The sequence below is a fragment of the Myotis nattereri genome (assembly GCF_964212035.1).
Source record: "Myotis nattereri genome assembly, chromosome: 15".
NCBI classification, from domain to species: Eukaryota; Metazoa; Chordata; class Mammalia; order Chiroptera; family Vespertilionidae; genus Myotis; species Myotis nattereri.
Window position 1 is genome coordinate 25,933,412 of NC_138090.1, and position 14,227 is coordinate 25,947,638.

The 14,227-nt window shown below is 57.3% G+C and overlaps 1 protein-coding gene across 1 annotated transcript; it reads left to right on the forward strand.

Moving 5' to 3' along the window:
- The first annotated feature begins 3,515 nt into the window (after positions 1-3,515).
- Positions 3,516-14,183, forward strand: OSGIN1 (oxidative stress induced growth inhibitor 1). The gene is made up of 6 exons (XM_081107448.1): positions 3,516-3,625; positions 7,290-7,394; positions 8,872-9,008; positions 9,870-10,061; positions 10,338-10,429; positions 12,913-14,183. The coding sequence occupies exons 2-6, from the start codon at positions 7,328-7,330 to the stop codon at positions 13,859-13,861; spliced, it is 1,437 nt and encodes a 478-aa protein (XP_080963574.1). The 5' UTR covers positions 3,516-3,625; positions 7,290-7,327; the 3' UTR covers positions 13,862-14,183.
- Positions 14,184-14,227: the final 44 nt, after the last annotated feature.

Genomic DNA, 14,227 nt, shown 5'->3' on the forward strand with positions numbered 1-14,227 from the left:
TACCAAAAGTTTATTTCTTTTTATAAAATATATTTTTATTGATTTCAGAGAGGAATGGAGAGGGAGAGATAGATAGAAGCATCAATAATGAGAGAGAATCGTTGATTGGCTGCCTCCTGAACCAGCAACCTGGGCATGTGCCCTGACCTCGGAATCAAACCGTGACCTCCTGGTCAGAGGTGATGCTCAAACACTGAGCCATGCTGGCTGGGCTCCAAAAGTTTATTTCTTGTTTATCTGAAATTCCAAATCACCTGGGCCCCTGTATTTTATTCCGTGCATCTGCTGCCCTACTTTCATCACATCTGAATTCAGAGGCTCACGCGTTAGGTGCTTAATAGCCACTTGAACTCGTGGTGGAGAATGGGGACAAGACTGGTCTAGAGGAACTGGGGTGCCCACTGGAGTCCAAGAGCACAAGTTCCCTGAAAGTCAGCCTGCATCTTGCTCCTTCCCTCGCTGTGCCCCACTCTTTAACCATCACCTCTTTGCCTGTGACATGATCTGTCTTTGTCTTAGTTGCGATTTCCTGGAAGCAGTTCAACACATTCTATTTCTGATAATCTCCTGGCCAGTGAACCTGTGACAGGGAATAAAGTCCACATTTCGCCTACGATTCTCCATATCAGCAAATTTTCAAAATCCAGAAGATGGGTCAAGGCCGGTGGGGGTAGCGGGCAGGTCAGGGAGGAAATACCCGCCAGACCCAGGATATGAGGGTCCCAGGAGCCCCCTCTTTCCTGGGTTCCCCTCTGGACCTCCATCCCCAGGCTTCCCCAAGCCCAGCCTCGCCCTCCGATGGGAGTCTCTGACTCTGGGATATCTCTCTTTGCCTCAGTTTACACATCCAAAGCACTGGGAAGTTGCAAACCAGAGCCCTGGGATGGGGAAGTGAAGCCAGCGACATGGCTGCTGGGGAAAGATGCAGACTGTGCAAGAGGTAGGTCCCCACGCTGCACTCCTGGCCCTCACAGGCTCCCCATGTGGTCAGACCCGGAACTGCACTCCTGGCCCTCACGGGCTCCCCGTGTGGTCAGACCCGGAACTGCACTCCTGGCCCTCACGGGCTCCCCGTGTGGTCAGACCCGGAACTGCACTCCTGGCCCTCACGGGTTCCCCATGTGGTCAGACCCGGAACTGCACTCCTGGCCCTCACGGGCTCCTCGTGTGGTCAGACCAGGAACTGCATCCCTGGCCCTCACAAGCTCCCCGTGTGGTCAGACCCGGAACTGCACTCCTGGCCCTCACGGGCTCCCCGTGTGGTCAGACCCAGAACTGCGCTCCTAACTCCCACAGGCTCTCTGTGTGGTCAGACCCCCACTAATCCTGGTCTGTGTGTTGGGTGCGGGTTCAGAGTGTCAAAGAGTGTTGGTAACAAGGCCATGGTTGGACCAGAGACCCAGAGAGGTAGACCGCCAGCCCAAGGTCACACAGCACACCTGCAGCAGTGCTGAGGCCTGGAGCAGTGGCTTCCTCTACCCCACTCTACATGCTACATGACCCCAGGGGTCACTGATGCCCAGCCTGGACCAGTCATGCAATTTGTGGGGCACAGAGCAAAATGAAAATGTGGGATTGCTTGTTCAAAAATTCTTAAGGATTTTAAGGTGATGACAACAGAGCATTAAACCAAGTGCTGGGCCCTTCTGAGGGTGAGTCCTGACACACAGCAATTCCCAGGAGCACCCAGGGGACAGGCAGGCAGAAGAGTGGGGCCGAGGGCAGGGCTGGCCCTGTGCTGCCCACCTCCCTACTCATCTCCCCAGCCCCTGGGGCCCTTGGCCATGAACCCAACTGTGCCTGACCTCCTCCCTAAACCCAGGACCCTCCTCACCCCAGCAGCTCATGCTGCCCCCAAGCCCTCTGGGTGCTCCCCAGCCCCGCCCTGTGCCAGCACTCCGCTTCTCTCTCTCTCTCCCTCACTCCCTCTCTCTTTGCAGGTCCCAGCAGGTCTCTCATTCTCTGAGGTGCCCCACCCTTTGTCCCTGAAAGGAGCCCTGCAGTCAGACCTGGTGCCAGGACTGGGAGAGAGATCACCTCTGGCACAAACTGCAAGGGGCACACAGCACTCCAAAAATCGAGGCACACAATGCGTTCATGCAATATTTTTAAAAGAAAAAATAATGCCAAATGCAGGGTGAGTAAAATGGCAAAGTTCTAAACCAGTGGTTCTCAACCTTCCTAATGCCGCAACCCTTTAATACAGTTCCTCATGTTGTGGTGACCCGCAACCATAAAATTATTTTTGTTGCTACTTCATAACTGTAATGTTGCTACTGTTATGAATCATAATGTAAATATCTGATATGCAGGATGTATTTGGGTGACCCCTGTGAAAGGGTCGTTTGACCCCCAGAGGGGTCGTGACCCCCAGGTTGAGAACCGCTCGGAATCTAAACAAAGACAGCAGCAGTGTTCTGATTCTCTGCATCAGGCCTCCCTGTGGCTCAGCGCAGCCCTGGCACAGCCCGTCTTCATTCGAAATTTTAGTATTTTGTTTACCCTAGATTTTTTGCATTAATTTTGATTTTTTTTAAAAAAATTGCATTAAGACATTTTCTTGATCTCTCAGTGCTTTGGGCACCCCTTAAGTTTCACATGCAAGTTGGTGCCCCACTTGTCACCACGCCCATCCCTGGCAGGGCTGGCAGGGAAGTCCCCCGATGAGAGAGAGTCACATGGGGGACAATCACATGGACAAGAAAATAACAGCTAATCCGCACACTGAGGTCCATGGGCCAAATCCCGTCCCAACTCCATCCCTTCCTTCCTCTGGAGCGCCGACTGTGTGCTGAGCACTATTGGAGACATGGGATAAAACAGACAGTTACACTTCCCTCCCCACACAGAACCACATCCTGGTTTGGGGAGCGAGACAAGAAAATAAGTAAGAATCAGCAAAATGGGAGGTGTGCACTGCTACGCGCTCAGGAAAAAAATAAGAACCAGGGAGCAGGCTTCACGTTTTAGGCGGGGTAACCCAGGATGAGGTCATTTAAATGCCACCCCCACCCCAAGTGGAACACTCTGTTACTTGACCCCATTTTTCAGATGAGGAAACTGAGGCAGCTTGACCAGGAAGTGGCAGAGCCGGGTTCTCAGCTGGGCAGCTTGGTGCCAGAGGGTGTTTTGGGGGTGGGGGCCAGAGTGGAGACACCATGGAGCCAGGGGGAGTGAAGGAAGGGAAGTCTTTCTCCACTTAAAGGTGCAGATCCTCTCCTGCTCCCTAAGGGAACTGCAGGTTGGCTCATTCAGCGTCCCTGGTTCCTCCATTCACTCACTGAGCCCCTAGGGTGGAGTGGGGTAGGGGGCAGCCTGGTCACCCCAAGTCCCTCTGCCACACAGACAGCCCTGTGGGGGGACCCCTTTAAGGCTGGCCCTGGGGCAGGCAGGATGACTGCCAAGTTCATTCATCCAGGGGCCCCTGCTGACTCACGCTTATGAAAGTGATTTTCCTGGCCCCGCCCACCACCCGCCTCTTGAAATACCCTGGCTTGCCCTGGCCTTTCACAGCCTCTCGGATCCCTAAAGGGTAATGAGCTTCTTCCCTCGCGGGCTCTCCTAGTATCCGACCAGACCAGGACCAGACCAGGCTCAGCAGTCTCCCTGGTCCCCTGTAGGTCAGGTGAGTGGGCTGGACAAGGCATGGGGGTGGGACATGGTAGTTGTCCTGGGCAGGGGTGGCCAGCAGGGCCCTGGAGCCAGGCAAGGGAGCTCCCAGGTGGTCCTGAGAGGAGGTCCACCCTGGCTTCCCAGTCTGCATGCTTCTCCCCCCACCGCCAGTTTCCTCCTCCTGGCCATGCCCACCTCCAGGTGCCTGGCAACCTCAGCAGGACAACTGCCCTGCTGCCCACAGTCGGAGCTCACCCTGCCCATGTGATGCTGCTCTTGGCAGGAGAGAGAGAGGGGTGTGGCTAACTCCAGGCATGCTGCCCAGTGTCTCGAGGCCACTGGGTCTTGAAGCCAGACTGGGTGCTTCCCCTGGGGTCCCGCCTCTCCTGTTCAAGTGGGGCAGCACCCCCCCCCCCCACCTCACCCCTGGTGCCCGAGCACGGCCCGGGCCCCAGGGCCTTGGCTTCTCAGGGAGGAGGAGGGAGGGGCTGAGATCAGGAAGCCTGGGGACCTCGGAGCTCTGGGGCCTCCAGGTGGGAGAGGCTCGGCCACAGAGCGCCTCTTCATCCCCCCGCCCACAGCTCATGTCACCTGCTTGGTGGCACTGACAGGTATCCAGGGGCTGGATTTGTGCGCGTGGGCCTGTCTCAGACACCCCTGGGCGGCCTAGGCAAGCCACCTCCTTCCTCCTGACCTCCGGCCTCCCTCTGGTTAAAAAACCCACCTGGAGAGGCTGCTGTGGGTCCAGGTGTCGGGGCTCCAGGCCACCAGAGGCGCCCAATCCACGCAGCCACGCAGGCGTCCCAGGGCCTCGGAGCCGCTTGAAGTCAGTGACTGGGAAGGACGGTGTTGCAAGCCTACGGGAAACACTCTCTGAAAGGGCGTTGATTTCCGCTTTGTTGATGCTTCTCTGCTTTGGTGATTTTGAATCCGTTTTTAATGTTAACTTTTTACATGCTTATTTATTTATTTTTTTGTTGCTCCTCACCCGAGGATATTTTCCCATTGATTTTAAGGGAGAGTGGAAGAGAGAGAGGGAAAGACAGGGAGAAACATCGATGTGAGAGAAACACATCCATTGGTTGCCTCCTGCATGAGCCCCAACCAGGGCCCAGGCCGGGGAGGAGCCTGCAACCTGGGCACGTGCCCTTTGGTCCGCAGGCCGACACTCTCTCCACTGAGCCAACCGGCCAGGGCAATGTGAACTTTTTTTAGATGACACCTGCCCTCTTCAGCCAGAGGGGCTGAAACAAAAAGTTAACATTAAACGCTGCCTGCCTGGCTCCACACGCTAGGAAGCGTGAAAAGAATGGAAACAGGAAAACTGGCAGCTGTGCGTTGGCGGTGTGCCTTCCTCCGAGGTTATGGGAACTGGACGCTGCTCAGGTCTCCGGGACGGCCGTGTCGCTGCACAGGAAATGACCCTTCCGGTCGGCCCTGGGCGGTGACCTCAAGTGCATGACATCCAGAAGCTTCTGGGAGTGAGCACTGGGGTTGGAGTCCAAAGCCCTGGGGGTACCCGGGCCCCTGCGCCTCCCGGGCGGGTGATAGGGGTCGTCAGCTCCTCACTGGTGCTGGGAGGATTCAGAGACAGAGGTGGTGAGCGGTGGCCTGCGTGGGCGTGCCAGGGGGCTCGGAGCAGGTTCGCATACTCATTTGGGGGGACATGGGGGGACTAGGTGGTCTCAGCCCTCTGGGATCAAACTCGAGCTCCGTCACCCACAGGCTCTGGGACCTCAGGGGCATAGCCTCACCTCCCCAAGCCTGTTTTCTCATCTGCAAAGCAGTTACTGTGAGGCTTGAAGGAGTTCAAGCACAGGGAGCATTTAGCAAGGACACAGGTGTCCGCTCTGCTGTTACTCCCGGGACAGTGACGACCGGGGGCGGTGCCCAGGGCTGTTTGGAGGCACCAGGAGAGTGAGAGGAGAGCTCTGGGAGCGACCGCCCTGTTCTCCAGGGCCGCGGTGGTTACTGAGAAACCTGCCCACCCACCTGGGAACGCGGCCCCCCGGCTCCCTCCCCAGCACCAGCGCAGGGACAGAGCAGTAGGGCGGGCAGGGACGGGCGCGTGTGCTACACTTCCAGGCGGGGAAGGGCCTCTGGCAGGAGCTGCCACACCCTGTCACACTGCACTCTGCAAAGAGGTGGCCTGGGCTCCAGCCAGCTGGGCCCGTGCAAGCCAGGGCAGAACTCCTGGCAACACCGTACAGGCTGTAGGAAGCTTGCTGGGCCTCAGTTTCCCCATCTGTCATATGGGAGTGATTGTAAGAGTACTTATAACAGCCCAGTTAAATAAGGATTCAATTAGTGAATGGACACAGTGTTTACAACATACTTGGCACCAAGCCACTCCATAGACATACAGGAATGGTAGCCTGTTGTTGTTATGAGTGGCAGTGATGCGCCTCAAATCCTCTCCTCGGGCACACAGGGAACCAGGCATGGAGACCGTGCACCCCAGTGTCAGCTGGGTGCTACCTTTTGTCTCCCCAGGGAGATGCTGGGGGACAGGAGGCTCACCCCAACAGGAGAGGGTGGTTGTCCCCGGCCCGAGGCCCAAGATGAGGCGAGGAGCCCTGGGTCATACCTGGGGACAGGCATGGTCACAGGCAAAGCCTGGGCACAGTTAGCCCTGGTTGAAAACGCTGCTGCAAGACACTGAGACACTTGTGCGAACTCTCTACGCCCTTGTTTACACACCTGTTACACGGGACGGTAGCCTTGACAGTACTTCCTGCATCTGGTTAGTGTGAGGAGGACTTGAGAAAATTCTGCTAAATACCCAGTAGATAGCAAGTGCCAAACGCCCACCCATTCCTCACACACTCACCTGGATGTTGCCTGTGGCCCTCAGGACGGCAGGGCTGCTGGACAGTGGGTAAGGCGGGGCCCTGTTAGAGGGGTTGGGGGATGTGAAGTGGATCTGGACTCTCCAGCACCTACAACCCGAAGAACTGGGTTTGGGTCCTGTTGAGTGATTTTAGTCTGTGGCCTGCAGGGGGCGCTGATGCTCCAGAAATGTTCAGGATTATAGGCATTTTCCCCAAACCAAATTACTCTACGCTTCCAAAGTTCCCCCACCTCCAGGCCCAGCCCCTAGGGTAGGCAGTGAGCTCAGGTCTTTCCCTAGTGGCAGATTTTTTCACATACATGACCTCACTATGTCCCCAACAGCCCATTTTATTGATGAGGAAACAGACCCAGGGAAGTCCAGAAATGGGCCGTGGTCACCAGCTAGGAAGTGCCTTGCTAGGGCCAGGTGATGGCTCCAAAGTCCACCAGCCTACACCAAGACCTGTAGCTGGATTGCAGGCTGGCGCTATGGCCGGCACGGAAGTGCTGTGCGCGGCTGGCCCTCAGGCTGGGCAGAGGGGGCCTCAAGGAGGGTGAATAATAGGCTTCGGGTATTGTTACGGCCCCATTGGTGAGATGGGGAGAGTGGACTGAGGCTCAGAGAGGCAGAGGTGACCCTGAAGAATTGGGGGAGGGGAAAGGGCCTGGCTGGAATGGAGCAGGTGTGAGGGAGCAAAACGGGAGAGAGACTGGCAATTTTATATCCTCTGGGAGGACTTGGACCTGACCCTGAGGGCCACAGGAGGACACCTATACTACAGGTGGGAAGGGACCACATGACACCCAACGCTCACCCAGTGGCCCCTCCTTCCCTGTGCCTCCAGGTCAGCTGCCAGCGCCAAGCCCCCCATCAGCTGCAGCCATGAGCAACTGGAGGAAGGACCACCTGGGTGCCAGCAGCTCAGAGCCCCTCAAGGTCATCATTATCGGTGAGTGTTGCCCTGGACAGGGGAGGGGCTGCCCTGAGCTTTCCAGGGGCCTCCAGTATCAGTGGTCAGGAGGCAGGCAGGGCCAGCCCAGGCCTTTATTTACTTATTTATTCATTCATTTTTTTGTTGTCTTTAAAATTCACCACTCAGCATTCACTCTGTGCCCAGTGCTATGCTTACAATTTAAATATATATCTATCTTTATTGATTTCAGAGAGAAAGGGAAAGGGAAAGGGAGAGATATATATCAACAATGAGAGAATCATTGATAAGCTGCCTCCTGCAGGCCCCACACTGGGGACTGAGCCCACAGCCTAAGCATATGCCCCGACGGGGAATTGAACTATGATCTCCTGGCTCACAGGTCGACGCTCAACCACTGAGCCACGCCGGCTGGGCTATGCTTACAACTTATGCGGTATCATTCCATGTAATCCTTCAAAGACCCTGCAAGGCAAGGGCAGCGAGGGGTGGGGGCTCGGTCCTCAGTCTGTGTTGTCCTGTGCTCTCCCGTACCTGGCACCAGGCTGGGTGCTGAGTGAGGGGGGGCACAGCCGAAGCGTGTAGTCCTGTCCTCAGGTCTGCAAGCACGGAGGACAGGTGGCCCCTCGCCATGCAGACGTCAGGTTGAACTCCATGAAATGTGTTCCTTTTTGTAAGTCAAAGCAGTTGAGCATCAGCCATTCCATGCGGTCTGTCCTTTCATAGTGTTCTACATCTGGGCACTGTTCTGCATAGTGCAAGATAAAGAAAGAGGGGAAGATAAGAATAGAAGCAATGTCTTGAGGTAATTGCCCAAGAAATTCCACAGATAAGCTGTGAGGCTCATTCAGACTTGGGGGCAGGAGGCCCACGGTGGCTTAGCTCCCCTCCTGAGCATCCAAGGCCCTGGGGCCCACCCCCCAGCCCTGAGCATGCAGCAGTCAGCACTACAATGACTCACTTGTCTTCTGACCAACCAGACAGAACTAGTTCTTAGTTATCTCAGACTCTGGGTGGTGTTGCTGTGTGGCCACAGGCAAGTTAATTAACATCTCTGGGCCCCAGCTTCCTTCTGTATAAAAGGAGGAAAAGAGTAGCGTGTACCTCGCGCCGAAGTCATTGGGAGAGCTCAGTGGAAGAATGCAGGCACTTCAGGGACTTGGTACAGCAGCAGCAGCATCTGTCAGTATATCGTTATTTTATTATTAAAATCCCTTAACACAAAGCTTGGCACACAGTAAGCACTGAATGAATTCCAGCGGCTATTACCACTTTATTGTTACTTAAGTAGCACTGCCCCTAACAGCACTACTATCGGCACCTAGCAGGCTCTCAGCAATTGCTATGACTTGTTACTGTCAGTGTGCACGGTGCCTGGCACATGACAAGGGCTTAATAAATGTGTCATTTTTATGAATGAAGAGTGATTCAGTGAACAAGGCAGATCGAGACGAAAGCCCGAGGCAGCAGTGACCTTCCATCCCTCTCTCCCCAGGCAATGGTCCCTCCGGCATCTGCTTGTCCTACCTGCTCTCCGGCTACACCCCCTACGTGAAGCCCGATGCCGTCCACCCACACCCCCTGCTGCAGAGGAAGCTCTCCGAGGCCCCGGGGGTCTCCATCCTGGACCAGGTGGGCTAGAGCAGGGTGGGGGTGGGGGGTGGGGGGGTGGGGGGGGTGACACACCCCTCTGGGGAAACTCTCCCAGCTTTCCCAGGGCAAACACCAAAGTAAGCATTTGTTAGACACAAGCCCAAACCCGGAACATGAGAGGCCACAAAAATCAGCCGTGGAAACTGAAAGAAACCAGGGCTATTCTTCGAGACCCACAAATGCCACATCAGCTGTCTCCGCCCCTAGACCACTGGGCCTAAACGGGAGGCGATTTTGTGCAATACCTGTAGACAATGCCAGTTGTCACAGCTGGAGGGATGCTACCCCTGGCTTAGAGGCTGGAGGCCAGGGATGCTGTTAAACATCCCACAACACACAGGGCAGCGCCCACTCTAACGCGTGATCCAGCCCCAGTGCCAGGAGTGCAGGCTGAGAAACCTGCCCCAGGCTTCCCACTTCTCCTGCCTCCTGCCCAGCGGGGCTTACAGAGCCCCCTCCTGGCTGCTTGCCTTTCCTGGAGGCCACACATTACCACACCCCCACCCTCGCCCCCTTCAGGCAGCATCCATCCTCCAGGTCACCTGCCACTCGAGCTGGTGGATGAGGAAGTAAGCTGATGGTTGGTGTAGATCGGCATTTTTCAAAGCTCTTTCTCACAACAGGAGGCTAGCTCCTCAGTATGATGTGCAGAGAAAGTGTTCCTACTCATGCGCATCTGAGAGACACAGGCAAAGGGCAGCTGCGGGACTCGTCAGACCCCTTAACGTGCCCTCGAGAGGCAGCATCCCCACTTCCCCGGCCACCCTGATGCGAGGATGGGAATGCAGAGCCGGCCCTTCCCCTGGTGGCCCCTGACCCGTGCCGCTCGCTCCCTTCCAGGACCTGGATTACCTGTCTGAGGGCCTCGAAGGCCGGTGCCAGAGCCCTGTGGCCCTGCTCTTTGACGCCCTCCTGCGCCCAGACACAGACTTTGGGGGGAACATGGAGTCTGTCCTCACCTGGAAGCTCCAGAAGGAGCGAGCCATCCCCCACGTGGTCCTGGGCCGGAACCCGCCTGGGGGAGCCTGGCATGTAAGTGGGACCAGGAGGGTGCGAGGCGATCTGGGGCGAATCTACCGAGGTCTTGGGGAGACTCCCTCCCTAAGTCAGGGTTAGGACTCTTCCATTTCCCAGCTTTCCTATTAGCTTCCCCCTCCTCCCTCTCCTCCCCCTCCCCCTCCTCCCCCTCCTCCCCCTCCCCCTCCTCCCCCTCCTCCCTTTCCCAGTGAGCTCAGGCCCCATGTCCTCCAGCCCAAGTGGGTTGGGGGCTAGCAGAGGTCTGGACCAAAGGACCCTTTTCCCACACAGTCCATTGAAGGCTCCATGGTGACCCTGAGCCAAGGCCAGTGGATGGGGCTCCCGGACCTGGAAGTCAAGGACTGGATGCGCCGGAAGCGCAGGTGAGGCAGCCCTGGAAGCCCATGTGGGCAGGGAGACCCAGGCCCACCCCCCACACCAGCCCAGGAGCCTGAGCTAAAGGGGCTCCAAGGATCCTCTCATCTGCCCTCCTCTTCCTCCAGGCGCTTGGGTGGGAGACCGAGGCGCTGATGGGAAGGGACTTGTGTAGGATCCACAGGCCGGGGTCTGCAGCACCAGGTTCACCCCGGGCCTCCTTGTCCAGTGCTCCCTCCCCCTCTCCCATGACCCCCTGACTTGGCCTTCCTATAGCATCCCAGTCTCCAAGGAGACAGCCTCCCTTGCTCCCACACCCTGCCCCCCCCCTCCCCAATCCTCAGGCCTCCCTGCTGCCCCTCCCACAATTCTGAGCCTGGCGTGGAACAGTCTCCTTGCTTCTAGGTCAGCTAAAAGGCTGCACTCCTTTGCTTATTACTAGAGGCCTGGTGCATGTATTCATGCACTGGTGGGGTCCCTCGGCCTGGCCAGCAATCGAGGCTGTTTGGGGTGGGCCGACGAGGGGTTGGGGGTGGGGGTGGGACCATGGGAGGTTGGCTGTGGGAGCACACTGACCATGAGAGGGGCAGCTCCTGCATTGAGTGTCTGCCCCCTGGTGGTCAGTGCACATGAGAGCAACCAGTCTGCCAGTTGTTTGGTCGTTTGGTCATTCTGTCCCTTAGGCTTTTATATATATAGATTATTATTATTTTTTTTAATGCTCTTGTATTAGAAGCACAACCACCCTACAGAAAACTGAAAACAGAAAGGAACAAGTCGCCCAACCCCATACTTCTGTCCATTGCTGCCACATCTCGGCATATTTTCCTCCCATCTTGTTTCCTCTCCTAAAGCCCAGACTGCACACCTCTGACCGCCCTGGAGAAAGTTAAATCACTGAGTAAATGCATTCCTAGGGCGGGAGGCATAGGGCTGCCCAGCGGTCCAGGCAGAGGATCCCCGCTGTGAGGTGTCTGCCTGCTTTCCTCCACCCTCAGGGCTGTGACAGGGCACACGTCACTCCCACCCAGCAGGCACCCAGGCTTCCAGGATTCATCTGCTAGGAAAACATCTAGCACACAGTGATGTTTTAACAGACAGGAACTTAAATTTCACTTGTAGGCATTTCCTCTCATAACCCACTTTCAAAATTTAACACTGTGTGAGCATCTCACGTGGCGATCACAGCCCTTGCAGCCATCCTTTTACATGGCCACGGAATGTTCCCCAGGGAGGGGAAGCATCTACGTGCAGGGCCTAGTGCTTAGATGGCTGAGCCAAAAAAAGCAGGCAGATGCCCTCCCTGCCCCCAGGGCTGCCCCATTCCTAAGCCACTGACCAGTCATGGAGCTTCCATTCCTTCGAATGTGCCATTTCTGTAAGGAACACCAAGGTAGCATCATCTGAGGACAGTGCTTTGAACCGGAGAGGGAGTCAATCCCGGATTCCAGTTTTAGGAGCCGACTGGGAGCTGGGGGGCCGGAGTGGCCTTGGGGGATGTGCCGGCTGTCACTCGGGACTCCAGCTGAGTGAGTTCATCTCTCACAGTGAGTCCACAGGCGGGAAGGGACCCCCTGAGGGCTCGCAGGTAGAAACACGGAGGCGCTGAGAGGAGCCACCGCTCCACACCAGCCACACTGGCCTGCGGCCCTTGCCCCAGAGGAGGTGGTGACAGTGATGATGGTGGCGATAATAATCCTAGTCCCTGCTGGGGACTAGGCCAAGTGCTTCACATGGTTATTTTTTAAGTCAACTTGTTTACTGAAATATATATGCGTATAGAAACGTGCACAACCCACATGTGTGCACATGTGTACAGGCGGACGGAATTTCCCAGTGGACACACCTGTGCCCAGCCACCCATACTCAGGAAATAGATCCCTTCTCCCCAGAACCCCCTCGGACCCCTCCCAATACCCCCTAGCTCCCCGCCCCGAGGACAACCACTGTGTTGACCTGTAACTCCACAGATTAGTTGTGGCTGTTTCTGAACTTTATAAAAATGGACTCCTACCACACGTGTGTATGGTATTACTTAGTCCTTAGCGGTAATAACAGCCGCCGACCCTCACGTGGCCCTTACTGCCTGTCAGGTTCTCTTCTAAGCTCTTCGTTTGTATCATCATGTAATCCTCTCAACAATGGCACGAAATAGGTGCTGTCGCCATGGTCACCCTCATTTTGCAATGAGGAAACTGAGGCAGAGAGTTTGAGGAAGTAGCTCACCAGTGGCAGGTCAGGGTACGGACGCAGGCCATCTGCCTTCAGAGGCCACACCCAGCCCCACCCTAATAAGATGCTCTATCGGCTCCATTTTACAGAAGAGGCGACTGAGGCTCCAGAGAGACTAAGCCCCTTGGCCAAGCCTTAAGGCTGGAGGGTGGCACAGCCGTAGTCGGCTGCAGGGCCTGATGCCAGCCCTGTCCCACCTGATCGAGCCCCGACCCCAGTGCCCTCTCTGTCACTCACCCTTCCGTGTCCTTCCCCCCAGAGGTCTCCGTAACAGCCGCGCCACAGCCGGGGACATCGCTCATTACTACAGGGACTACGTGAACAAGAAGGGTCTGGGCCAAAGCTTTGTGTCCGGCGCCGTGGTCACGGCTGTGGAGTGGGGGATCCCCGAGCCCAGTGGTTCTGGGGCCCAAGACCCCAGCCCCCTCTTCCAGGTGAGCGGCTTCCTGACCGCCGAGGACCAGGGCCAGCAGCCCTTCTCCCTGTGCGCCCACAACGTGGTCCTGGCCACAGGCACGTCGGACAGTCCGGCCCGGCTGGGCATCCCCGGGGAGACCCTGCCCTTCGTCCACCATGAGCTGTCGGCCCTGGAGGTGGCCATCAGGGCGGGCACAGTGACCCCAGATTCGGACCCGGTCCTCATCATCGGCGCTGGGCTGTCGGCGGCCGACGCGGTGCTCTACGCGCGCCACTACAACATCCCCGTGATCCACGCCTTCCGCCGGCCCGTGGACGACCCGGGCCTGGTCTTCAACCAGCTGCCCAAGATGCTGTACCCGGAGTACCACAAGGTGCACCAGATGATGCGCGAGCAGTCCATCCTGTCGCCCAGCCCCTACGAGGGCTACCGCAGCCTCCCCGAGCACCAGCTGCTGCTCTTCAAGGAGGACCGCCAGGCGCTGTTCCAGGACCCCCAGGGCCTCCACAAGGTCTTCGGCCTCTCCCTGGTGCTGGTCCTCATCGGCTCCCACCCCGACCTCTCCTTCCTCCCGGGGGCAGGCGCCCACCTCGCCATGGACCCTGACCAGCCTCTGAGCGCCAAGAGGAACCCCATCGACGTGGAGCCCTTCACCTACCAGAGCACACAGCAGGAGGGCCTGTACGCTGTGGGGCCGCTGGCCGGGGACAACTTTGTGCGGTTTGTGCAGGGCGGGGCCCTGGCCGTGGCCAGCTCCCTGCTGAGAAAGGAGGCCAGGAAACCGCCTTAGCCCTCGGTCGGGCATCCTCACACCCAGGCCCTAAAGAGGAGGGGAGATCACCACAGCCCTGCTGGACACAAGACGCCCCCTGAGGGAAGGGGCCTCTCCCGGCAGGAGACAGGAGTAGCCATGAGCTCATGCAACAGGCTCCTCAGTTGAAGAGTGGGGAACCCAGGCTACAGACTCAGACCAGAGCTCAGGGCCGGAACTACGGCCCAGACCTGCAACTTGGGGTGAAAGGGGACCCAGTGTGAGCGGGGACCATCGGGGTCTGACTCCAGGCTCGCTCCTTCCAAAATCAGGTCCCAAATAAAACCAGCACCTGCCTCCACTCATGGGTCTGAGACGTCTGTGCTTGGGGAAGAGCGTGGTGCC